Genomic DNA, 26,563 nt, shown 5'->3' with positions numbered 1-26,563 from the left:
CTCTATCTTGGTCTCACCTTCACCCATGCCTTCCACCAGCACTCTGTCTTCATGGCTTCCAGCAGGGCCTCCTCGGCCACCTGAGGGAGCTTCTGTACAGGTTCCATGGGCTTCAGCTGGCCAAACACTTTCTGTTCATGGTGTCTCTTTCTAGCTTTTTCCACTCCTAGCCTGGCCCCCAAGACTGACTGAACTCCTTCCTGGAGCTATTTACCTCCCAGTAACTGAATAGACAGAGAGGCTTTGCAAAGTCCTCAGGATTTGACGCAGCTTCCAGTAACAAATATACCTACTCCAAGGGGCTTTCTCTTTTGTTCTGCTATCCAAATTCTCTTCTTTCACAACTGAGAACACCTGTGGTTCCCTCAAAGCCTAAGCTACATATAGAGTTCAGGGACCTAGTCACCCTTTGGCAGGGTGGTTCAGCTGCCATCATCCAGGAATGCCAAGTTGGGGCTATGAAGGCATCTTTCTGTTTTCACCCTCCTTCTAGTCACTGGCTGGCGCCCATCTCTAGGAACCTGAGGTCAGAGAAGAACAAAATGTATCAACAAGAGAGGAGGGAGTGAGGAACAACAGTTTCTTTATTTGGTCAGGCAACACTAAGAATTATGAACGCCTACCACTGAATACTCTCAGCACCAGCCCATGAGGTAACAATTACTGGCCCCGTTTTAAGGAACCTTAAGTGCAGAGACGCTGAGTAGCTTGCTCCAGGGCACTCTTGGACACTGCAGAATCAGTGTCAAAACCTAGGCTCTGTACCACTGAGAGCATTAGTCCCTCCGTTCCAAAGCACTCTCTAAACTGACAGTATGATATTCTGGAAAGAAAGCATGTGCCTGAGGTAGCCAGCTGGATCTGTCACAAGCCGCCTGGTACAAGTCTCTTCACTTTGATCTGGTTTCATTGGAAAATGAGATTAAAGGAGACACTAAGAGCCCACTTAGGACCAAAAAAATACAGTTCTGTGGATTTTGAATACATAGATTCTTGTAAAGAATAACACTGATAACAACCCGTCAGCAAACACTTTCTTGGAGCTCACGATGAGCCCAGCACTGAGGTTGCCAGCCCATCCAGGAAGTTCTTGCTCTGAAGCACACATGCCTCATCTCTAGCCTTTTCCTGCTGACAGCCACTTCCTCCACTTCTCACTCTTGAGATGGAATAATAAGAATAAAAGCAAAAACCTTTTGACTTTATTTCTTTCACATTTTTGGATGGGTGGTCGAATTGACAATACCAGCAAGGAAAAGGGCATTTGACAACAGAGCTAATGGGATCACTAAAAAGAAAGTTGTCATGGAAGGTGCATTCCTGGGCTCAGAAGCTGAGCCCCTCCTTCTCCTTCAGGACCTTTCAGTCATTCTGTGACATGAGCGGGTCTGGATGATTCTATTCTCCAGCCCATTACAATAAAACTAACATTTTGAAACAGTCCCAGTAACAGAATCCTCCATGTCCTGGCTATCCTGTTCTCCAGGACAAAAGACCAGCCTCTGTCACTAGTCCTCAGAATAGCATTTGCTGGGGGTGGTAGAAAGAGGCTCTTTCTCCAGATTCTAAACCGGCTGTTCCGGGAGGGAGCATGGCCCCAGAGACTGGATTTCCACTGTCTTTTGCCTGCTCCTGTCACTTCTTTCTACCTCCGATGGTACTTTCTTCATCCACAACCCCCCAGAGCTTAGACCCGCTGGCAGGCCAGGAAGGAGGCTGAGTAGAACTCACTGACTTGTCTGACTTTTGGCGCAATGGGGCTTATCCGACCCCGCCCTTCCAGAACGCAAATCCCTCGAGGGAATGTGCCGCCATTTTCCAGTCCTGAGTACCCCACAGTCTCTTTCTAACCCAAAACCCGACGATGGTTTCCCACAGCAATTTTTGGAATCAGCGAATCCCCAACTCTTCTGTAAGTTTTTGTGCGTTCGCCCTCGCTGTGCCCCACCCGGTGCTCCCGCCACTGGAGTTTTCTGCCCTTTAGCCCTCTCCCCCCTCACGGCCTTCGGGTCTCTGCTCAGTCCCTGAAGGACCCTTTTCCCTACTACGCCGTCCTGCCCCCCAGCTCCCGCACCCCGGCCCCGAGGCCTCCTGCGGGCCGGGCCTGGCAGGGCAGGTTTTGCTCCCACTGTGCGGCACAGCGGGCGCTTATTCATTCCCACTGAAAGGGGCTTCTGTGCCCAGAATCGGTCCCACTAACTGGGACGGCGTTGCCCGAGTCTCGAATGCCCCAAAACTTCATTTCTGGTATCCCGACTTTCTCAACACTTGCCAGAAGCCCCTTATCGGCACCCGGTCCCCAGCATGGCCGGAGAGGCGGGCGCACCAGGCCACACCTCTGATCCAGCCGGGTTTCCCCGAAGGGTCCCAGAGGTTGGAAGCTCCTCCAAGATTAGAGGTACGATGCTCCCCTCATCGGCCGAGGTCAGGGGTAGGGAGTACGGGACGAAGACCTGCATTTGCCTCCACCACCGTGAGCTCAACTTCCGGCTGCCCTACTTACCCGCCGCGTGCGGAAGACGGAGACCTCGGGGGCGTGTCCCCGGGCTCCGCCGCGAGCCCGCTCCAGCCCAGCGCACCCTCCCCTCCGCGGCGGGCTTGAGGCGCCCGCGACCCCGCCCTGGCTCCTCCCCCGGCCCGCCGCTCTCCCCGCCCACAAGCCCCCCGAGTACCCTGCTCGGTGTCCCAGGGAAGGTGTGGGCCCGTCAAGGTCAAGAGTTCACAGCCTAAGAAACCTAAAAGGAAGAGAGCCTGCCCCGCCCCACCAGCCCCCAAGACTCTTACCAATTGCAACCGCTGTCCCTACCTAGCGCTAGTATCTGTTCTTGTTCTCAAACTTAATTTACTCTTAAAAAAAAAAGTAAACAGTGAATTACTTATGATTAAACACACAACCACCAACCGGCATCACCTAAGAGCCCCAAGGAGAAAAAAATCACAGGCCCCGGGAAAGAGAAGTGGAGGCACTTAGTACCGTAGAAAACCGAAGGCAAAAGGAGAGAACACAGAGTAATTCAAATGATGACAGATGGACAGAGGTGGGAGAGTGGAAAGGGCCATATCCAGGTAAAGTTCTACTTACCTCCGCCATGTACCGAACCCAATTCAACCCTTCTCAGCAATTTTTCTTCAGAAAACATTTTGTAAAAAAAAAAAAATCAGTCCAACAGAAATCAATTTATTTTCTGTCTAATCAATTAATTAGCACTTACCGTGTTACTTTTTGTATTATGATCATTTTTTTTTTTGAGAGGGCATCTCTCATATTTATTGATCAAATGGTTGTTAACAACAATAAAATTCTGTATGGGGGAGTCAATGCTCAATCCACAATCATTAATCCAACCCCAGCCTAATTCTCGTCAGTCTCCAATCTTCTGAAGCATAACGAACAAGTTCTTACATGGTGAACAAATTCTTACATAGTGAGTAAATTCTTACATGGTGAACAGTACAAGGGCAGTCATCACAAAAACTTTTGGTTTTGATCACTCATTATGAACTATAAACAATCAGGTCAAATATGAATATTCGTTTGATTTTTATACTTGATTTATATGTGAATCCCACATTTCTCCCTTTATTATTATTATTGTTTTTTTTTTAAATAAAATGCTGAAGTGGTAGGTAGATGCAAGATAAAGGTAGAAAACATAGTTTAGTGTTGTAAGAGAGCAAATGTAGATGATCAGGTGTGTGCCTGTAGACTATGTGTTAATCCAAGCTAGACAAGGGCAATAATACATCCACAGATGCAGAAGATTTCTCTCAAAACAAGGGGGGTGAGGTTCTAAGCCTCACCTCTGTTGATCCCCATTTTCTCACCTGATGGCCCCCCTGTGACTGTGCCTGTCTTAGGTTGTTCCTCCCTTGAGGAATCTTACCCGTCTCTGGCTAACCAGTCATCTTCCGGGGCCATACAGGGAAATGTAAAGTTGGTAAGTGAGAGAGAAGCCATATTGTTTGAAAAGCTTAGCTTTTTTTTTTTTTTTTTTGAGAGGGCCTCTCTCATATTTATTGATCAAATGGTCGTTAACAACAATAAAATTCAGTATGGGGGGTCAATGCTCAATGTACAATCATTAATCCATCTCAAGCCTAATTCTCGTCAGTCTCCAATCTTCTGAAGCATAACGAACAAGTTCTTACATGGTGAACGAATTCTTACATAGTGAATAAATTCTTACATGGTGAACAGTACAAGGGCATTCATCACAGAAACTTTCGGTTTTGATCACGCATTATGACCTATAAACAATCAGGTCAAATATGAATATTTGTTTGATTTTTGTACTTGATTTATATGTTGATCCCACATTTCTCCCTCTATTATTATTATTATTTTTATTTTTAATAAAATGCTGAAGTGGTGGGTAGATGCAAGATAAAGGTAGAAAACATAGTTTAGTGCTGTAAAAGGGCAAATGTAGATGATCAGATGATCAGGTGTGTGCCTATGGACTAAGTATTAATCCAGGCTAGACAAGGGCAGCAAGACATCCACGGATGCAGAAGATTTCTCTCAAAGCAGGGGGGGTGAGGTTCTGAGCCTCACCTCTGTTGATCCCCAAATTCTCACCTGATGGCCCCCCTGCGACTGTGCCTGTCTTAGGTTGTTCCTCCCTTGAGGAATCTTACCCGTCTCTGGCTAACCAGTCATCTTCCGGGACCATACAGGGAAATGTAAAGTTGGTAAGTGAGAGAGAAGCCATATTGTTTGAAAAGGTTAGCTTTTTACTTCTTTGCAGATTTATGCCCTGTGGCTTCTATGCCCAGCACTTGTCTCGAGGTATCTTTACCACCTGGAGGAATTATGATACTCGGTAAATTCGATATGAGGCACGGAAAAGCTTAGCTTTTTACTTCTTTGCAGATTTATGCCCAGTGGCTTCTACGCCCAGCATTTGCCTTGAGGTATCTTTACCACTTGGAGGAGTTATGATACTCGGTAAATTCGATATGAGGCACGAATTCTATTTGAGGGTTGTAATTAGGAAGGAAGAAGAAAAGCTATAGAGGTAGCAGATGGAAGAAAACATGGGAAGATTGATTATTTCTTTGACATATCTTCTTGTAGAGTAACTTAAGCATGTATAGGTTTTAAACTCCTAATTAAATTGCGCACACACATTAACATAATAGGAATACAGTTATATAACCAAAGCAGATCTATAATTACCAGCTATCTCCAGTGAAGCCAAGAAAACCAGTTAGGCACCCTAGGCATTTGTGAAAATTTGTCTATGATATAATGGATATTGTCCAACTGTACTTGAACAGTCTGAGAAATCAGACAAATTAAAACAACCCATTCCTGGGAACTGTTTACATCCCATATGTTCTTTTAACAGTAGATAGTCTGTAGTTGTAAGATTTTGGAGCGCTACAACTTGCACTTCTCCTAATTCTTGGTTGAGTTCCAACAGTATAGATCCAGTCAAATTTGTTGTTTTACTGTATGCACAGGCCAGCTTAGATATCTCCTGTATTATGATCATTTTTATATTCCACATTGGCATGGGGTTTTACGATTTACAAAATACTCTTGTAAATGTGGTCTTCATTAAATCCTTACAAACACCGTGGGGTAGGAATTGTTATTCTGTCTTTACAGGCAGGAAAGCCCAGAGATGTTGAGCCTTGCCAAGCCCACATTCTGCTGCACTAGAAACCAGACCTTTTGCTTTCAAGTGTCCACACTTGAAAGTGTGGGCTCCATGGTTCACACTGGATGGCTAGCAGGTTCAGGTTTTAAATCTTGGGAGTGTTCCCAAGTTACTTGGCACAATGCTCTGCCCCTTGTGGACAGACAACTCATGGTGATGGGCTGAGGAAGCTCCTGAGGAGTCAGAGTGAAGTAGCTGGCTGGTGGGGAAGGTTGTAGGATAAGCATGAGGTTGAGCCAGTCATGTAAATGTTACCACCATCTTCAGACCAGCATAAAACAGACTGGTGAAGGGATGGTAAATGCACTTCCTATTACCAATGAAAAAACTAAACCAGCCTTCCAATAAAGACAGGGTCTAACCCTGCACTTGAATGAACCCGCCTTACTTGCCTTGTCCAAATCCTGGTCATGGTTCTAAATTACTTTATTTAAAAACTAGGCAGCTGGCCTCCAGACCACAACCTACTGCTTTGATCTGCACCTCAAATCTTAGAATCAGCAAAGAGACATGGCATGAATAGGACATTTATTCATATATTCAATAAGAATTAGACCATTGGTTTGGGAGAGGGATTGGTACAGACCCTGTTTTTATTTATCTCTGCATCTGTTTCAGCAGCACTCAGTGCAATGTTTAATTTGCACAGATGCTCAATGGAATTACAGTTTATGCTATAGACAGGAGAACAGCACCATATGCCCTATGATGCATTGCAAAGCCCTAAAATAGAAAAGAAAACTGGCAATGGAAACTGACTCAACTCTGATGACAGAGACTGAGGAATATTCTGAAATGTGGGATGGAGGGGAAGCCAAGGGAACTACACTGAGGCAGAATAAGACACCAGATAGACATTGAGATTTGTGTGTGGAGAACGATCGGAGGAGTGCTGGGTAGTGTGGAAGCCTCTATGGAGCCTGGGGTGTAAAGATTCTAAGGACCTGGGTTTGCTAGAACTGAGGACTGATAAGAAGGAGGAAAGGTAGAAGCTGTCCTGGTTCCAGATACTGACACCAACCCTTGAGCTAACCACCAGATTGATGATGAAGACCTTGTAGCCACAACCAGGGTACCAGTTGGGCAGCTGTTTTTAAATCAGCTTCCTAGTTCTCAGTCTGTACCAACTGTTGCCCCAACTCTTTCTCATAGGCAATAAAACAGAAGACCTCAGCCCCATCCTAACCATCTAGCAATCTGTAGAAAACTTCCTTGGTGTTCCACAAATATTTTGAGTTACTGTCGAAGTTCATCAAGAGGTCATGACCCTGTTTACCCATGAGCAGGACCCAGACAATTGGAAAATCCTCCCTCCCTCCCCTATCCTTGGAATATATATGTTCCACCCACTATTGCCATACTGGAAGCTGTTTCAAGGACACAGCCTTGAGAGAGTAATGTGTTGTTGAGACCATCTGGATTGAATATATGACTGAACCCAAAGCCTCTTTATATTGCTAAGACTATGCCAGGCGAGTGCAGAGATCTACTCATTTTGTGACCACCCAATATGAGCCTCATATGTAAGTTCCTTTGTTTATTAGAACTGCTGCCTACCACTATGGAGTGGCCTGCCTCTTTCTTTGGTCTCTCCTTGCCCTGTGTACAGGATCCAAATTTCAGATTTCACCTGCAATACAGAGGTTGCGAACCAACAGCTACAAGTCTCTATGATTGATGATTTTGCTGATTGGAGTCTCTGAGAAAGGGAGGCAGCTTGTACTCACTTTTGGAACCTACCTTTCTGACATGGTTACTGGATGCACACTTTTTGAAAAATAGTGTTAGCTTGCTATTAAACTCCTATTAAAACCTAAATGCCTGATTCGTGGAGGCCTTCTATGCTAGCTTAATATTCACATTTAGTGGTAGGTTAACTTGGATGCTATTTCTAACAAAATAGGAAGAACCCAATATGCCTCACTTGTCAAGTGGGAATGGCATATTTAAGGATGCAGTCGGCCTGGCCCCAGAATCTCTGTTTTAGATGAAAAAATGGCAGATACCCCTTCAGGGAAAACTTTATCTGCCACTCTGCCATCGGAAACAAAGCTGTTGGTTTGATGGGGCTCTTAGTTCACAGAAATTCCCTTAGACGCCTGGCCCTGGTTCACTCCAGATCAATTAAGCTGAAACCCCATGCTGTCCCTGGTGGCTGATGCAGCCATTCAGTCTCAATGTCAGTTATGCAAAACCAAAAATGCATACTGTTGCTCTGGTTGGTGGGCAGAGCTTGGGCCATTTTATGTAGTTCTGCCAACACTCCTCGGGATCAGCCTTCCTATAATCTGACTCACTTGTGGGTTGTTGTCAATATAGTCTAGCTGTTTGGTCTGACCCTTGAAAAACTAGGCTGGTTAGACATCTCTCTTTACAGCTGCAAACTCTGGAAACCGTAACTGCTGATCTGACCATCCGGGTCACTCTAATGCCCACAGGAAGAGCTTGTTGTTCTGAGGAGACTGACTGGAATCAAGGTGAATGCCCACAGAGAGCCTGTTTTTTTGCAGATTGCGTCCCTCGTGGCCTGGATGCATCATCAGACATTCACCATCATAAACTGGGCACAGAGGATTCAGTTTCTGATTTGGACTTGTGACTACTGTCAAAAGCTACCCCTTTTATCTGATGGTGAGGGAGGCCACACAGCAAGGGGCATTGTTCACACCTGTCTCTGGCAGATGGACTTCATTGGATCTTTGACCACATCTCAGGACTATGTAGCGCCTTACCACTGTTGACACTTTTTTAGGGTACAGTGTTGTTATTCTAATCCAATAAACCTATTCCAGTCATAACATTGTATCCCTTGAAACTAACTTGTGTCATGTTTTTGGCTTTCCATAACATTTTTGATCCGACAATGGTGTGCCTTTTGTTGCAAAACCTCTGGACAATGGGTTGATAATTAAGGTAATCAATGGACCTTTCGTGCTTCCTACTATGATTCACCGGCTAAAACAGCCTTATCAAGAGTGGACTAAAAAGGAATTTTTACTCTTCTCCCTCACCTCCTCCTGTTCCAAATACCTTAACAAGGCAACTCACTGAACGCTATCCCCCAAAAAGGATCATGTCCTCTTAGTCACTTCCTGAGTGCCGATCAGGATGAAAGGGATGGGAGGTTATATAGGTCTATTTTGGAAATACCTTGATGCTTCTTTCTTTTCCCTAACAACCTAATAGCAATCCCAGATTTGCCTGGCTGGTACATCCTCTGGGTGGCAGCCCTGTGAAAGAAAAAAAAAAAAAAAAAAAGGCGGTGCGGGGTGAGGGGGTAGAGAGGGTGTGGTGCGGGGAGGACACGGCCTAAGAGATTAAAGCTTTATTTTGACACAGCTACTTGTATTCTTTTGTTGGACTTACTTGGTCTTATAAGGACAATGACCCCTGGAATGAGTACATTGCTAAGTCCCAAGTCTCACATAGCCCATTATGTAGGGGGCATAATGGATATCTCTATGGTTTTGTAGAAATGTTTTTGTCCCGCCTGTTGAAACAGGGTAGGATTCTGATTGGTGCAATTTGGGTCATATGCCAGCTCCTGTAGCCAACCACTAGCTACACTGATGTCAATCACGACAGCCAAGAGGATAGGGTACTATGATTGGCTGGGGCTTTGGACGAAAGCAGTTCTCTAAGAGGAGGAGGGTGGGATTTTGTTTACTAGAAAAAGAGACACTGGACAAGTAAAAGACAAAGCCCCCACTTACAGACCATAATTTCATGTATATAAGATATAAAAGACTATCTGGATACATTATATGCACATCACAAAATATCTGAAAATCCTTTGGCTACATTTCTTATTCCTCTCAACAGAGTTTTCTGTCAATATGGGAGACTTCAGACAATTCATTCTCTACTGTCAGGACATATTAAGCAAGATGTGTTGGTAGTTAAATGAAAAATGGTGTTTGACACCTGGCAGACGCTTAGTAAGTTTTATTTTCTCCCTCTACACCACTACCCTCCTTTATGCTATGGGGTTACCAACAAAGACATGTCATGATAGATGAGGTATAGTTTATTCACTGGATAGTAAGTAGCAGGTGAATTTTGGAAAGGCTATGCTATCATGGTGTTGCTGACCTGCTCACCATCCCCCTTGAGGGATAAAATGTACTCTTGTTCAGCCTTATTCTAATTTGTGGTGATAATCCAATGGAAGATTTTATAATTAGATCTATTTAAAACACACCAATCTTGTACACCATACATCCTGAGGCTGTTTTCAAGCACTTCACCTTTTATGGTTAAAGATAACATCAGGCATACTTTAATGAGTTCAAAATTTTAGCTCTTGTACCTCAGTATGAGGGTTATAGTAATTATCTCTTTGCCTCATGCCCCTGTAATTTAGTAATGTTTCTATTTTGGGCTTTTTGAACCCTCAACTGTTGGTTCAGCTCAGCCTATGACTAAGGCTTGTCCCATCCCAAGTGGAACCCAACTCTTCTATATATAGCCCGGTTTTGCCCGCATTGCTGTCTTCCTGTTTTGGTCTTTTATCCTGAGCCCTATAATTGTTTTCTTACCTTGTTCCTTTGGTACCCCACTCCAGTTCCTTAAATGGGTTTTAGTTCCGTGCCTGTCTCCAATTTCGCAGAAGTACTGACTTTGCCTTCTTGTTCTCTAAGGACTGGGTTCCTAACCCTGAATCCCTCTTCCACGCTGCCTTTGCTGCCAAATGCCTGTCAGGTCTTCTGCCTGTCATTAGCACCTTTTCCTTTTACCATTCCACCCTTAACTGTCCACTGATTTAGCTGTATGGAGCTCTTTGATGTTTCAGTAAAAGGGGATTTAATGGACTGATGGGCACTGAAACCAAAATGCAGGCAGCTGGTAAAGATTTTTCTAAGAGAACTGGCTTTACATGTAGTATGGTAGCTTAATTAGAGCGTATTTATAGGTCAATAGGAATGATCCCATTGAGAAGCAGTAGCTGGACAAAGAGAATAGCTGTTAGCATAAGGTTATAAGAAAGTGGAGAGGCACCTCCCACTACAAGAATAAAGAGAAAGAGAGAAGAAAAAGTGAATGAGCAGATGCAAGAGAAGATGAAGAAACAAAGGTTCGTAGGAATACTTACTGCTTTGGTTCCAGTCTTTAGTGAGGTCCTATTATATGAATATTTTAAGATACTGTGTTGATTCCCCCTTTTTCTTTATATTAGTCTAAGCAACTTTCTAAGGTTTACAAACAAAAAACTTTGACTGCAGTATGACTATAGCTAAACTCATCAAACTTTTCAACATTATTTTTAAAGTGTAGGCTCTTGAACTTGAATCTAGTTTAAGAAATCCCAGAGTCCCTAGTACAATTGAAACCCACTACTTAAGACTTGTTTTTCCTGTCTCTAAACAGATGATCTTACCTCCTGTGTCAGAGAAAATAAGCTATATTGAGGAAACTCCTTCCTTTTTACTCCAAATATGTGTATGTCAACCCCCCAACCCTTGTACCTTGCCTCCTGAGAATTTCTACTATATTCACATGGAAAACTTTCTGAGGAAAATGGTACCAGTTGGGTGTGCTCCTCAAATATTGTTTCTTTGTTTTCTTAATCTTAAAAAGATTGTAATTTAACAATCTATTTGATAGCTTGTCAGGTGTCTTTCATTTTGGACAGAACTTGGCATTGTAAAAACATATTCAAATGGAAAATCCTAATGGTTTGTAACTACATTGTTTTGCATATAACCACCAAGTTTGCTGCTTGGGCTAAAATCACCAAAATATTGGCAAATACCAATATTCACAAATTTAGCAGTTCTGTAATTGCTTATAAAATCAGAAACCACTAAAAACATCTATCAACAGCTGCTCCTCAATATTTAAATTCACTAGATTTCTTCTTGCTCCCCAAACAAAATACAGGTTTCCCCACTTTCTGAAAGTTCACATTATACCACTTTGCTTTTACAAAAGGTCTATATTATTACTACCATAAAGGCTTTTTTCATAAAAGCAAAAATCCTCTTTGGATTTCTTTCAGTTAGAGAAAACAGATAAAAGTGGCACAACATGAACTTTTGGGAAGTGGAGGATACTCTTCTTTTTAAGCCATTTTGGCTTAAGAAAGGTTTCATAGGAACACTCTACTTTTGGAAAGTGGGGAAACCTCTATTTACTTACTTGAAATCAAGTTCAAATAACATTAAAGTTATCCTTAAGGGAACACTTCCCATTGGCAGCAGGGTGGGGCTGTATGGAAGGGGCTAGGAAGGCTTCTCAATCAGCTGCACTTTAGATCCAGGTGGGGCTGATTTATTGTCAAGCGATGTTTCAGTATATATCCCTACAGATTTATTTTTTCCATTATTGGTCCCAACCTGTTTTATGGAGTTTCTCTTTACAATAATTTTGCTAGATGAGAACTGTACTCTAATGCCTTGATAGCATTTCCTGATCCACTGTCACCTTTTAAAAACTCAGTGTTTTAGAACTCTATTTCCAATACTATTTTAATAAAGGGCTGATGCCAAAGGTATGACTACAAACACTGAACTCTGACCCAAATTGGAGCATTTTGGACAGTGGGGGAAACCTGTGTTTTATACTGTTTTATTAATTCAATAATTTCCATTTCCTTTTGCCCACCAGTTTTATTCTTCTGTCACTTCCAATTGTCTGAGTCAAACTGTTGCCATCCAAGATCCCATGTGCTCTGACCCTGACAGTTCTTCATGGTTTCATCTACTGCCTCTCCCCCAGCCCTTAGTCTTGTGCAGGTCCTTTGTACCTGCTGTTCCCTGGGCCCAGGTTTCCTTTCTTGCTTATCAAACCTTCCATCCTTCAGTTCAAAAAGTGTTTACCTCTTCTCCAAAACTTTTCCAAGAGGCTTTTTAGTTCTATTCCAAAGGGCTGTGCAGTCCTTCTCCATTGCTTCTGTAGCACTTAGAACACTTCTGTTAGCTTTATTTTTCTTGTAATATAAATAGCAATGTCTTTACCACTAGATTGCAAACTCTCACAGTGCAGAGGACCCTGACTTATCCATCGTTATATCCTTGGCGATCAGTAGAGTGCTGGACTAACAGGGTTTAATACGTATGGGATGAATAAATAAAGATGTTTTATGTCTAAATAAACCATGTTTTTGCCTGCTGGGTAATGTCTTGCCATGATCTCTATTATGTTAGCTCATCCTATATTCTGCCTTCCATGGTATCCTGTGCCCATATATTTCAAACAAGCTCCTACAATACATAAGCACTTGGCTTACCTATTATTATTAGCCTGTTTTCCCTCTGCTGTTTTTCCTTTTCTACTGACTGGCCTCTTTTCATTCATATCTCCCTTTTGCATTTTAAACCCAAACTATGGGAGTTTTCATGCTTCTATCTGGGTAGACATTTATAGCACACTATGAAAGGAGAGGAAGTAAACTGATAGACAATTTATGATGTTACCTGACATTTTATGCTTATAAAGCACTTTATTTCTTATCTCACCGTAACACTTGGGTGGGGAATATTTTATTTTCCATACTGTCGGTCCTAAGAGTAAGAGCTTCCTCACATCAGTCAGCATGTCGCAGAGCTGGAACCCAATACAAATCTCACAATTCTAAACTCAGAACTCTGTTGGGGCTAAGTCACAAAGTGCTTGAGGGCTAAGAAACTTGGACTCTTCTCCAGCAAACAGGGAACTGTTAGATAGTCCTTGACTAGCATCTCCAGGAACTTTAGCACCCTGTCCTCCTTCTTTGGCAATCCTTTGTTCACACTTCAATGAAACTTTATGTTATGATGTTGCCAGGTACCTTGAGAGGAGGGCATGTAGGTGACCTTTTCTAGAAGGCAGCGGAGAAAACATTCTGGCAAAGGAGATAAATAAAATCCTGAATTTTACTGAAGAGTATTAAAAAGCAAATTAATAAAGATATTTTAAACCTCAGCTGAAATATAAGAACAAAGAAAGGTTGACTATGATTGCTCACAGACATGAGGTATAGGAGTTACAGTTGGATATTATCAGCTGTTTTTGTATTTTGGCCTGGCTCTCTTGGACACGCTATTAACCAATATCCTGTTTTCAGCAGTTAACAAATGTCCTCCTTTCTTTTGATAAATATTGTCTAATATGTGCTAGGCTCTACAGAACAGACTTATGAGGGTAAAAACAACATAGATGGAAATCTAACAAGTTCCAGGACTGGGCTTGTCATATGAATGTACCACAGCTTATATACCTTGGAGAAACTCTTGCACATGTGCTTCAGACACATGTTAAGGGAATGTTTACAGAAGTACAATCTGTAGGAGAAAACACAAAAGCAAAAACTGGAAATAACCCAAATGACCTCAATAGTAGAACAGGTAATTAAGACGTGGCATATTCATGTCGTGAAAATGAACTACACTAGAAATATACATTCAGATTGATGGTTTACCTGTGTACAGACAATGTTAAAATCATGAGACTTGGGAAGATTAACAAGAGAGCAAGTTTGGGAAGAAGTCTAAGTATTTAGCCCAGGAGCTATGTAGAGACTGGAAAGATGAGGAGGAATCAACAAAAGAGACTTACAAGGAACAATCCACAAGGTTGGAGAAAAAGCAGGAAAGCATGTTATCCTGGAAATCAAGTAAGGAAACTGTTTCAAAGAGGATAAAAGAGAAAGAATGAAAGGAAATGAATTATAGTGCCACATATCAACATGGATTAAGTCAAAATAGTATGGAGCAAAAGAAGGAAATCATACAGTGTATTTCCAGTTATACAAAGGCTATAAACAGGCAACTACTAGTAATTATGTCACTTAGGAATATGTACATAGGTGGTAAAAATTATAAAAAGGTAACAGTTATCACAAAATTGAGGATAGTGATCACTTCTAGGGATGGGGAAGGAATGTGAAGGGGAAGAGCACATGGAGCCTTCTGGGGTGAGGTAATGTTTCATTTCTCAGCCTGAGCAGTGGATACCTGGATTTTTTTTACTGTTCTTCCAACTATACATATACATTTCAATTGTATATTACATTTCACATTGAAAAGAAAAGACTACAGGACAAAAGAAAAGCATTAAGCATGACTCATGATTTAAGTAAGCATGCTAGGGAGTAATTATGGTACCGTTCACACACAGTACAAGGAAATGAAAAGGTGATTAGAGTTTGTGAAGTGGAGATGATGGGTTCAGGCGTGGCCAAACTGGACACTTTAACCACAGACATTTTTTTTTGTGCAACTGTCCTAAGATCAGTTGCTTTTATGCTAGATTTGGAGGAGAAAAGTGTGCAGATGACCTCACCAATTTATATGTCCAGCACTGGAAATCTCACGGTAAAAAGTTATTAATAGTTACATGTTAGGTTACTTGTTAGTCCCACTCAACTCAAAGGGTTTATCATTATTACGCTATTGATTTGGATTTCTAAGTCTTCTATCTCCTGCATTTGCACAGAAAGTTCTCTACAGTGCTTTCTGAATCTGCAAGTGATTAGGGAGCCTCTCAAACAAAGGAAATAAACTGATACTAATGTAAGATGAGCAGATCTACTATACCCGAAAATACTGTCAAAGAGAAAGGTGATTGCGGGACAGAAATCTAGAACATAGAAGTTAGGGTTATCTAGTGCCATGCTGTACAATATATGGTGGTCACTGTACACTGAAATATATTTTATTTATAAAAGAAAAAATTCACTTTATCAGTTATACTAGCCACATTTCAAATGTTCCATAGCCACATATGGGAAGTGACTACAGTGCTGAAGAGCAAAGACAGAGAACAGTTATATCACTGGAGAAAGTTCTATTGAACAGTGCTGATCTAGCTGTATCTTGGGTAAATGGTCCTACTAGTAAAGAAGAATGGGCATCAGAATGATCACAACTCAAGTATAATATTCCTTAGGGCATCCGGTTTCCATTTCTTTAATTTTCTACTAACTCTGAAACCCTACTTTCCCAACTTTCTGGTGTCTGGAAAGAAAAACAACTGATTAGAAACCCATAAAATTTCATTCTACTTGATCAGAATTCTCACTGTATTCATAAATTTGCTCTCTGTCTCATCAGTGAGTGTTGGAGGACATCTGTTTGAGAGGGTGAATTTGGTTACCCTGAGTATATCCTAACATTGGGAAGGTCTTGCTTAAGTGGGTGATTGAAAGTGACAAACTGTGGAGCTGGAAGAAATGTGAGAGACTTCTACACTCCCTTCTCTGACCTTCCCCCTCATCCTGCTTACCTAGGCCAGGTTGGGTGTCCCTCCTCTGTACAGCACCTATACATACGTCTGTCATAACCCTTACCACATTTTATTATGCTTATAGAGCTAACCCATTACCTGTAAACTAATCCAGGGCAGGGACTTCTCTTTTCTCGTTGTAACTAACAATGCTTGGCATACAGGAGGTTCTCAAAATTAAGTTTCTCATACAAATAAAATTGTATAGTGCAAGTTAAAGAGTTTTAGGGCCTGGTTAGTAGTTCCCTATAGCAACCACATCAAGATAACTTTTAAGGGTTGAGAATAGAGGAAATGGGAGAGGCAGATTAGAACAAGTCCTTATTTACCATTACTGCCCAATCCAGGTGTTCTGCAGTGAAGAAACTATTATTTATGAAGCATCTAATATATCCTATGCCTTACAAAAATAAAATTACTCCCATAAATGCTATGAAATATTATTATTCTTTTAAAGATGAAGAAAGTGAACTTCAAAAAGGATAAGTAACTTGAATAAACTTAAGGCAACTAAAAATAGCTAATTTTCAAGTCCAGAACTACCTCATATTTCTGTACCTGATATAAATAGGAATATTCACTGAACCCTGGGGAAAGATGAAAACTAGCATAAAAAAAAAGGTTAAGAGATTCACATTTGTTCTTTAAAACCCCCAAGAGGTGGTTTTTGTCTTATTATATCTCCACTTTGCAGATGAGGAAACTGACATAGAGATTAAGTTACTTGTCCTGAGTCACACATCTAAGAGTGGTAGAATTAGGACATAGCCCTGTCAGGCTTCAGAGCCCATGTTCTTAACCATAAATAGTTAAGAACTTTTGTCATAAAAGCATTGAAACTTTACTAATCTTTTATTTTTCCTATTTGACCTCTCAAAAAGCATGGCATAGTTAAGAATTTTCTTTGATGTGGTTTTACAATTGTATTCTCTTCTTCTCTATTTTGACACTTTTCCATAAGAACATTCACTTTAATCTGACTTCTACTGCATGGCTGGAAAAGTGGATATGCAGTAACGTTTTCAAACTCTTCCATCTCTTTCTTTATTCTCCCATGCTTCTCGTGTGTGGGTGGCTGGCTCTGGCTATTTCTCAAGATTCTTTCCTTGAGCTTTTGCTCTTTAAGTTTTCTTCCTCAAAGCATGCATTCCTGGTGATCTTTCATTTGTATCTGCTCCCACTCATTTACCAACTTTCTTCTCTGTATGTTCTGGATGTTACGCTTTTCTGAAACAATTTTTGGGAACATTGTTCAACTAGGGGGGGATGTAGTAATGGTATTAATGTTTTATTCTTAAGATCTCTGTCCTGTCCTGCTCGATGTATGTGCCTTTCTGTGTGTTTCATCTCTCTCTCTCAGGTACCCAATAATACCGTTTTTGTCTATGCTTTGAATTGTTTTCCTCTCCAATTTCTCCTTGATTTCACCACCTGTCTCTTGTTCTTTTACCATTTCCACTGTTCTTTTATTATAGTATGACTCTGCCTTGCAGAGAAAGACAAATGCCAAATGATTCCCTCATTTGTGGAGTATAACAATGAAGCAAAACTGAAGGAACAAAATGGCAGCAGACTCAGAGAGTCCAAGAAGGAACTAGTCATTATCAAAGGGGAGGGGTGTGGGAGGGCGGGTGGGGAGGGAGGGAGAAGTGGATTGAGGGGTATTATGTTTAGTACACATGGTGTAGGGGATCACAGGGAGAAAAGTGTAGCACAGAGAAGACACATAGTGGATCTGTGGCATCTTGCTGCACTGATGGACAGTGATTGCATTGGGATATGGGTGGGAACTTGATAATATGGGTAAATGTAGTGACCACATTGTTTTTTCAAGTAAAACCTTCATAAGAGTGTATATCAATCATACCTTAATAAAAAAAAAAAAGACTCCACCTTGGCAAGCCCGTAGTCAAGAGAAAGAGCCTCCTCCCTACAGTGTTTCATGCTCCTCTTGATGTTTTCCCCTTATCAGTTGTCATGCTGCCGTTGCATGCACACCACCTAGATTCTGTCAAAGTGGGGTACAGAATTTTATGTGACCCAGTTTTTACTTCCAACACATTTAATAACAGGAGCTTACCCTCACTACAGACACCAAGAAAAGATGTGTGACCTTTTCTTTACATCAGTGTAACTACCATCACTCCTACATGAGCCTGTGAGCTCTGAAAGTTCAAGTACCCACCATCCAAATCAACAACTAGTTTTTAGAAATATACTGTTAAGAGTTTTCAAAATAATACTTTGCTCTGAAAGTATGGATATAGCCAGAAAACATACAGCTAGAGAACATCTGCCAGTGTAGACATACCAGGAGGTATCACTTGGGCTGCTAGGAGGATTTTAAACCTAAGGTCCCTTCTCCTAGTAGTTCCAAACTGTATGTGAAGATAATTTATTTACCAAGATTTTCTTCTCCAGTGGGGACTGTTGATCTGCAGCAATTCTAGGGTCTTTAGATGCTTTAGCCTGGCCAATCTGGAAGATAAAATAGCAAGGGTAGTTAGAATGTCAGGGGGTGCCAGAATACATCTGCTCACTCAATTGTTTTGACCAAGACCAAGGGTATTTCCCTTCAGAAAGAGGAAACCCACTATAGGCAGGACTACAGCAGGGCCATTTCCTCCACGGGAAACCACTGCATTCCTATGGTGAAGAATAATGAATGTTCTTTTAGTAAAAACATATAATCCTACCATGCAAACTAAAGACATACTTCTCCTGTGGATTCCACATGGACCACTCTGAATTTGTACCAAGGGTTGGGAGACGGAACAGACAGGCTGCTTGGAGAAGCATTGCCCAAGCACATTAATATCAGGTTGCTTAGTCCCCCAGCCTTCATTGTCTTCTGAGATAATTCCAGATTCCAGTGTTATCAGTTCATTCTCTTTCTGCAGTTTCTCAATCTGGGCCCTCTCTGCCTCTATCAGCACATATAGCATCTCTGCACTGTAATCTTTTGTTCTGAAATTTTGTTCTTATTTGATTGTCCAGCCTATGCTTACCTGCCGTAAACTGCAAATCATCCTTCATCTCAAATCCATTATGAGGCCATTCCATGTTGAAACCCTTAGAATGGGAATTTGTAGTTACTCTGGGTTTATTTATAGGACAGGCTGATGGCAGCACAAGTGAAGACTACCAACTTTTTATGTGTCATCCTGGTCTAGTCTGAGTTTACTGTGAGGTTGTATTTAAGCCAATGAGGATGCCTGGCATTTCATGTTTGTGCTTTATTTATACTATTTATGGTTAAGAACATGGGCTCTGAAGCCTGACAGGGCTATGTCCTAATTCTACCACTCTTAGATGTGTGACTCAGGGCAAGTAACTTAATCTCTATGTCAGTTTCCTCATCTGCAAAGTGGAGATATAATAAGACAAAAACCACCTCTTGGGGGTTTTAAAGAACAAATGTGAATTAGATTGAAGAGCTTGGCACAATGCTTGATATGTGGTTAAGTTCTCAATAAATAGCAGTTGTGTATCCTCCACCGGTCAAGCCTCTGACTCTCTTATAAAGTCTTTCCAGTCTACTCTATGTAACAGTAATTTTGCCTTCTTCTGAACATTTAACATTTTTACTTCTACAACTCACTTGGAAATCAGTCATTGTTTGCATTGTGATATCTGAAGTCATATACTGCCTTTTAGTATTTTGATACTGAAATTAAGACTTACAAAGGATGGGAACTATACCTTCTATCTAGAAATACAATGATCTGTTTATATTACCAGAAAGGATCTGCTATCAAACATCGTATCTCATAGACCTCCTAGGCACATTCTTATTTGCCTATGTATACCTACTTTGGGATTTAAAAAATATGACAATCTTGCTTTTGTTTCTCTACATATCATCTAGCACAGTACTTAACATTAGGGTCTATGATCCCAACTTCTCAAAACTAATGATTTCTGGATTGGTGATTATCCTTATCACATAATATTTGAGCATCTTTCTCTTATATTCCCATGTTTATCTATCTTTTTATTAAAACATTTAACAGCCTTTCTTAAAGTATACAACCATATTTGTTTTATATACCTGTCCTGGGCTTTACATTTTGTTCTACTAGTGTACTTCCACTGTCTTCTAATTATTCATCTGTACTATTTAGGATCACAGAAAAGTTTTCAACTTTGTAGCCTCAATTCAAAGACTGGCATAGGTGCTTAATACATACTAACTGAACAGATTGTGAGCTTTTGTTGGGAAAGGGCCATGCCATACAATGCTTATGCTCCTTTACTGCATTAGGAAAGTATTCAACTCATGGTGGCTCTAGTGAATGTTTGTCAGACTGAAAAGGGAAAGCTGGGGAGGGAAGGCTAATTTCAATTTCCATTTTCAAAAAAAAAAAAAAAGGACAGAGAAGTGAGAATAAAAATGCCTATCATCATGGGCTCAGCAATAGACCACCCTTTGTAAGACACAAAATGACACCCAGGTAAGTGAAATTATGGGACTTGTCACTCTCCAGTAGCTTGCTGAATTTTGACCCCTTCTACATTGTGTGTCTTACTGTAGAAAAAGGCAAACCCAGAGCTTCTCTCAAGAAGAGACCACAGCTTTTCTTTCAGTGGAGAAAATGGTGATGGCTCCAGAACTTTTATATGTGAGCAGTGCTCACAGCTGTCTTGTTGGATGAGGATGGATGGGCTGGGAGGGAGCTAGAAAACTCATGTAGACGTCCCTTCAGGATGACAAGTTTCTACTTTAGATTGTAGGTTACAGGGAATGCAAATAGAAATATTCTCTACAGATATTGTCGTCATGTTTTACAAAACATTAGGCAAATGTCAACTGTTCACGTAATGGATAACAGCTGATTTAAGAGTTGGTTGGAAGGAGACCAGGTGGACGTGGGTCCACAACTGAAAGCCAAACTCGACCTAAGTCAAAGTGAAATCCTACCCAGGACTGCTCCCTTGACGCTAGCCTCCCTCATCTGGCAGGCATCTAAGGGAGGAGAGGGGGAGTCCCAACTTCTATTCCGCCACCTCCAAAGTCCTGAGCCCCTTCCTAAGTGTCCCACTTCATCCCTGCTTCCTTTCGTTTCCAGAGACTAAACATTCCTCCTCCGCCTTCACCCTCACCACTTCCTGCCTCTTAAGAAGCTGCCTCACCCCTACAAGAGCCCAGAACATCCCCCGAAGCACGCGACCAATTACGAGCTCTGCTAAGAGCCCTTGCTTGTCCCACGAGGCTCAATAAGCACTGGAACTGTAACGCGCAATGTTTGGCTTTGCTTTTAAACACTGCGCAGCCGCAGAAGGGAAAGACCGGCCAAGGAACGGCGGAAGTTGTTCTCTAATCATAAATTAGTATTCGGTAAGTACGATTTTCAGAGGGAACGCTCCCGCGACTACGTCCCTGTAAAATGCGAGACTAAGAGAATAAATATCCCAGAGGGCCATGAGAGGAAACGTAGCTGGAGGCACTGCATCGCTTACCTGTTTCGTTATCTGGTCACAGGACAAGGCTGAAACTGATGCCACCATCTTTCTCCAGCGAGGTTCCTACCTTCTCGAAGTCGGTCGGGATTCCCGTGTGTGATAAATTATGACGTCACAGCCAATAGTGAGTTGGAGGGCGCTGACGCTCTAGCCCGCCATGCGCTCGTTGCTCTGCGGCCGCCGCAAAGCCCTAACTCCGGACCCTGGATTTGTCTGGCCTCTTTCGCCGGCTACCCGAAAGCCCCGAAGTCTGGTGTTACTCGAAGCGTGCTGGGAGTTACGGACGGTTGGGCACGTTGGTCGCAAAGGCACGAGGCATGTCAGGGAGGAGGGCTTGGGTTTTGTACTTTCCTATGTGTAGGAACAGAATAGGAATGACCCCTGTGTGGGGACGGGGTTACTCCTTTGCGAATAAACTTCTCATCCCCTTCTCAGCCCTCAACTACCTGTCCGTCATGGACCTCAACCGCACCTGCTCCTGCTTTCAGTCGGACCTGGATTTTTGTCCGGACTGCGGCTCGATCCTGCCTCTGCCCGGGGTTCAGGATACGGTCACCTGCACGCGCTGTGGCTTCTCCATAAACGTGCGAGGTGAGGGGCTCGATTGCAGCGCCTTAGGCTAGGGGCCCAGCATGGAAGGGTCGGAGGCTTGACAGGGACCTTAAGATCCGTGGGATTGGAGATGGACCCTAAAGCAGGATCAGGCACTTATAATTTTGATATTGGGACGAAACCTGAAACGAAAGATAAAGGGCCTCTTGGTCTAACTGACAGGGAGTTTCGGCTGTCAGCTCCCGCAAACGGTTCTTTTTTTATAAGTAAGAAACAATTTTTACTGCCTGTGCAGACTTCGAAGGGAAGATTGTGAAGACCTCAGTTGTGTTCAACAAAGTGGGGACAACCATGCCTGTGACGGTGGAGGAAGGACCTGAGTTCCAGGGACCCGTGGTAAGTTTATAACATCAAGGACTGTCTCCATAAGAAGGGTGGGAAAGAAATACAGGGGTGATTGCTGAGATCTGGAGAGTTTTGTACCCAATTCCAAGAAGGAAGAGAGGTCTTTAGAGCAGCAGTGTCTGAGGACTGTGACAGCCCAATTAGGAATAGATAGACTTTAGGAACCTATGAGAAGTAGGGGGCTATAATTAGGCCACTTTAACCCACCAGTTCTTCCCAGGTTGACAGGCACTGCACTCGATGTGGTCATGAGGGAATGGCATACCACACCAGACAGATGCGCTCAGCTGATGAAGGACAGACTGTCTTCTACACCTGTACCAACTGCAAGTGCGTAACCTTCCCTTCCCTCTGCCCTTTCTTGGTTTGTTTGCTAACTGAACAAATCTAGTGTTTTACTTTTTGTGCTGAATAAACAATTTTTCCTGTAGTCCCATTCCTAATTGCTGTACAGGTCAGGTAATAAGGAGATTTGTGATCTTTTTTATTTTTAAAAATGACACTTTTCTTGTCCTTATAGCCAGTGAACTAAACCTTTTAAGATACTTAAAAGGAAATGAAAAAATACAGAAGGCAGGTATTGCTTAGTGGTCAGCATGTTTTTTTGGGATCTTCCTCTGCACTCAAGATTTTACTTGAATGAAGAGTAGTCAAGTGTGATTTAAAGAACATGGTCTCTGAATGGTTTTAAGAACTTTTGTCTTTGGTATTCTGCAGTATCACTACAATGTATCAGGATGTGGTTTCTTTTATTTATCCTATTTGGGATTTGTTGGACTTTCTAAAACTTGAGGATTGCTTTTTTTTTTTCCCCATCAATCTTGGAAAATTATTATTAGCTGTTACCTCATTGAATATAGTCTTTCCCCCACGTTCTCAATTCTCACATTCTGGAGCTCTATTTTAATGAATTAGACCTTTTCTTGTTCCATCTCTCACCCTGTTTTTAATTTCCAGCCCTTTTAATGCTGGTTCTGGATAAATTCTTCAGGTCTCTCTTCCAAGCCACTAATTCTGTCTTCAGTTTATTTCAATTATTGTTGCTTAGAAAAAATTGTTTTTTGAGTTTTACTTTATTTTTCAAATCTCATTTTTAGTAATCCCAATTCCTTAATATTTTAAATTGCCATATTCCCTTAAAATATACATTTAAATATGTTAAACATGGTTATTTATATTGTGTCTGATCATTCAGATGACCACTACACTTTTTGTGGGTCTGATGCTGCTGTTCTTTTTACTGACTCTCTCATGGTTCTTTTTACTTCACTTTGTGATTTTTTTCTACTGTAAGCTCGGGTTTTTTACAATTTGAACTGTGGGAATTCAGAGGCCTGTGGTGAATGCTGTTCTCTCAGCATTTGTGTTTCCTGTTCAGGTGCTTGAGACACTACCGAGCACTTTACATTCTTGGCTTCAGGTTTTTGGAGCACATAAATAGTATGAATTTGGGCTGCAGATCCATGGATGGGCCAATTTATGGTTAGAAATTCTCAGGGGACATTTTTTCTTTTTCTACCTAGTGAGACAGATTCCCCTTCTGCAGAGTTGATTTTTATTTTTTCTGATTCCCTTTTACACAGAGGGTAACCCTTTGGGGATTCCCCAAGTTTATACAGAGTACCTCCTCTCAGACATTGTAGGTGTTTCTCTGGTTCATCCATGTGCTTGTCAAAACAGCAAGGACACCATGATAGCTGGGGCTTCAGTTTTTGTTTTTTTGTTTTATATATATATATATTTATTATTAAATATCATTGATACTCTTATGAAGGTTTCACATGAAACACACTGTGGTTACTACATTCACCCATATTATCAAGCGCCCCCATACTGCATTGAAATCACTGTCCATCAGTGTAGTAGGATGCCACAGAGTCACTACTTGTCTTCTCTGTGCTACATGGTATTCCCCGTGATCCTCCCTACACCAGCAGAGGCTTCAGTTTTAACTTACCCGTCAAGATTCCTGGTTTTGTATCATTTTACCCAGTGTGAAGATGGCCTTTACTTTCTTGCCATATTATCAGTGGATTAAAAATATTTATACAGTAGTTGTATCTTTTGAGAGTATTTTCACCCAGTCTAACCTTTTTTTTTTTAATGAGCAGAAAGTTTTTGTTCTTATGAGATCCAGTTTATCCTTTCTTTTATGGCTAGTGCATTTTGTATCTTAAGAAATCTTTGCACACTTTGTAATTTATATATCTTTAATTCCAGCATTTTTAGTTGCCTCAAATTCAGAGGACTGTTTAGGAGCTAGTACTCCACAGTGTCATAAATAAAAGTCCTTCCTTGATTAATTCTCATCTTACACTGCTAGAACCTTTTCCTTTGGTCAAATATATAATAAGTCCTTCCTTTCTTCATAGGTTCCAGGAAAAGGAAGACTCTTGATGTTTTTTTCTGGGTGATTCAACACTCGCTCTTTCTCCTTGTCCTTGGAAGGTGAAGGATAACGGATCCTTTGTCCATCCTTTGGTTGCAATGTTTTGCTATCAGAAGGGCAGCAGATGAACATGAGCAGATTGTCCCTCGAGTATACCTAGTTGAATTTCCATATTAAAGTTTTATTTTTCCATAAGAACCAGACTTATGTATCTTATTTATAATGTTTTGTTCCAAAAAGAATTTAAATGAGCTTATAGAGAAATACTTGTTCTTTGAAGAAATATGTCAGCTACAAAAAGATAAGTTAGTGTATGAGAAAGAAAACAAAACAAAACAACCCAAGGACAAAAAATATGGAGCCAGCAATGAGGCTAATATTATAAAGCAATTATAAGTATTCTCTCACTGTATAAATCTGGTTCCTGAATTTAGGGCAACAAAAAGTAGGAGTTTGGATAGTGAGATTTAACAGAAAATTTAAGCAGCTCTATTGCATGTAAGTTCGCTTTTACATACAAAAGTTTTTTTTTATTTTAAAACATCTTTTTTTTATTAAGGTATCATGACATACAATCTTATGAAGGTTTCACATGAGCAATATTGTGGTTACAACATTCACCCATATTAACAAGTCCCCACACCCACCCCATTGCAGTCACTGTCCATCAGGGTAGTAAGATGTTACAGAGTCACTACTTGTCTTCTGGGTGCTATACTGCCTTCCCTGTGCCCCACCCCTCCCCCGCCACATTATGTGCTAATTATAATGCCCTTTAATCCCCTTCTCCCTTCCCACCCACTCTTTCCAACCGCTTCCCTTTGGTGACCACTAGTCCCTTCTTGGAGTCTGCTTCAAAACCTGTTTTTATATACAAAATAATAGTATACTAAGGGATACCAGTGTGTACTACTACAGGTGGACTTTTGAAAATTTTACTGCTTTTGAGATAAATGAATTGTATTCCTTGTAGTAATTCATACACAGAAGGGCAGAAAGAAGTAAAAGTCACAGGGAATACCACTTCACAGATATATTTGGCTGTTTAAATTGGCTTTACTCTACATGCTGAATAGTAATTTGCTTTTCTCAGTTTGAACCAAAAATTTAAAAGAGAAATATATAATCCAATCACAACAAACATTCAAATTTTAGTTTGGGAAACATTATTTCTGAATTCCGTGGCTTAACTGGCAATCAAGGGGTGATAGTAATGATGACTATCTTGTAATTACATGGTCCTTTATAAACTCAGAACTTTCAAACACACTATTTTGTTTGACCCCCCAACAGCAACTTGGAGTGATGGGCAGGGAAGTCTTCTCCACTGTACACTTGAGCTGTTCTAATAGTTGACTTTCCTGACCGACTCCTCAAAACTGAAACAAATCAAGCCTTAAACACTGACTTGACAAAGTCCAAGTTTCTTAGCAAAGCATACAGGACCTCCCACGTAACCGCGCCCAGAACCACGCCTAGCTGTCCAACGTCATTTGGCAATCCCCTTACATCCCAGCAGTAAAAACTAGCATTTCCTTCAGAGCACAACCTACGACTTTGTAAGCTGCTATCTAAAAAAAAAAACCCCAGTCTGCCTATCGGTTCCCTCTTTAACCATCTTTTGCTCCCTGAGAAACATGCACATATTTTCATCACAGCATAAATTGGCCTATATTGCAATTTATGATAATTTCTGTGCTTCATCTCACTCATCTCCACTCGAGTGTTAGAAATATGCAATTAAATTCAATTTCACAGATGTGATTTACACCTATGCTTATATACCAATATCTTATATTTTTGTTAGTCCTAAATGTCGGTCTTTCCCACTAGACCGGGAGCTAAAAGGCAGGGTGTGAGTGTTCTATTCGCCTCAATCTTCCAG

General features: G+C 41.4%; 2 protein-coding genes across 6 annotated transcripts in view; one reads left to right on the top strand and one right to left on the bottom strand.

Moving 5' to 3' along the window:
* Window positions 1-21,499, bottom strand: part of ZFP57 (ZFP57 zinc finger protein) — a 30,580-nt gene extending 9,081 nt beyond the window's left edge. For all 4 annotated transcript variants that reach the window (XM_037026556.2, XM_037026563.2, XM_037026567.2 and 1 more), the window contains exons 1-5: window positions 21,330-21,499; window positions 18,273-18,347; window positions 17,763-17,877; window positions 3,083-3,127; window positions 18-521 (exon numbers count right to left, since the gene is read on the bottom strand). In XM_037026556.2, the coding sequence (XP_036882451.2) occupies window positions 18-107 (90 nt within the window). In that variant the 5' untranslated portion in view covers window positions 108-521; window positions 3,083-3,127; window positions 17,763-17,877; window positions 18,273-18,347; window positions 21,330-21,499. The remainder of the gene's footprint in view (window positions 1-17; window positions 522-3,082; window positions 3,128-17,762; window positions 17,878-18,272; window positions 18,348-21,329) is intronic.
* On the top strand, window positions 21,052-24,876 carry POLR1H (RNA polymerase I subunit H). Of its 2 annotated transcripts, XM_037026870.2 has the most exons (6): window positions 21,052-21,207; window positions 21,352-21,640; window positions 21,768-21,923; window positions 22,180-22,280; window positions 22,510-22,619; window positions 24,662-24,876. In XM_037026870.2, exons 2-6 carry the CDS (start codon window positions 21,490-21,492, stop codon window positions 24,684-24,686), a joined length of 543 nt encoding a protein of 180 aa, XP_036882765.1. In that variant the 5' UTR covers window positions 21,052-21,207; window positions 21,352-21,489; the 3' UTR covers window positions 24,687-24,876. The 2 variants fall into 2 exon arrangements, with proteins under 2 accessions (XP_036882765.1, XP_017526003.1); XM_017670514.3 differs by lacking the exon at window positions 21,052-21,207 and having other exon boundaries at window positions 21,214-21,640.
* Window positions 24,877-26,563: the final 1,687 nt, after the last annotated feature.

The sequence above is a fragment of the Manis javanica genome, chromosome 16 (genome assembly GCF_040802235.1).
Source record: "Manis javanica isolate MJ-LG chromosome 16, MJ_LKY, whole genome shotgun sequence".
NCBI classification, from domain to species: domain Eukaryota; kingdom Metazoa; phylum Chordata; class Mammalia; order Pholidota; family Manidae; genus Manis; species Manis javanica.
This window is presented reverse-complemented; position numbering and strand designations above follow the sequence as displayed.

What these genes read in the sequence shown, in the direction of transcription:
- POLR1H (XM_037026870.2), top strand. Translation starts at nt 21,490, where the DNA reads ATGCGCTCGTTGCTCTGCGGCCGCCGCAAAGCCCTAACTCCGGACCCT. An exon ending in TGGGCACGTTGGTCGCAAAG is followed by an intron (nt 21,641 to 21,767) that starts GCACGAGGCATG and finishes TCCCCTTCTCAG; the next exon opens with CCCTCAACTACCTGTCCGTC. An exon ending in CTGAGTTCCAGGGACCCGTG is followed by an intron (nt 22,281 to 22,509) that starts GTAAGTTTATAA and finishes AGTTCTTCCCAG; the next exon opens with GTTGACAGGCACTGCACTCG.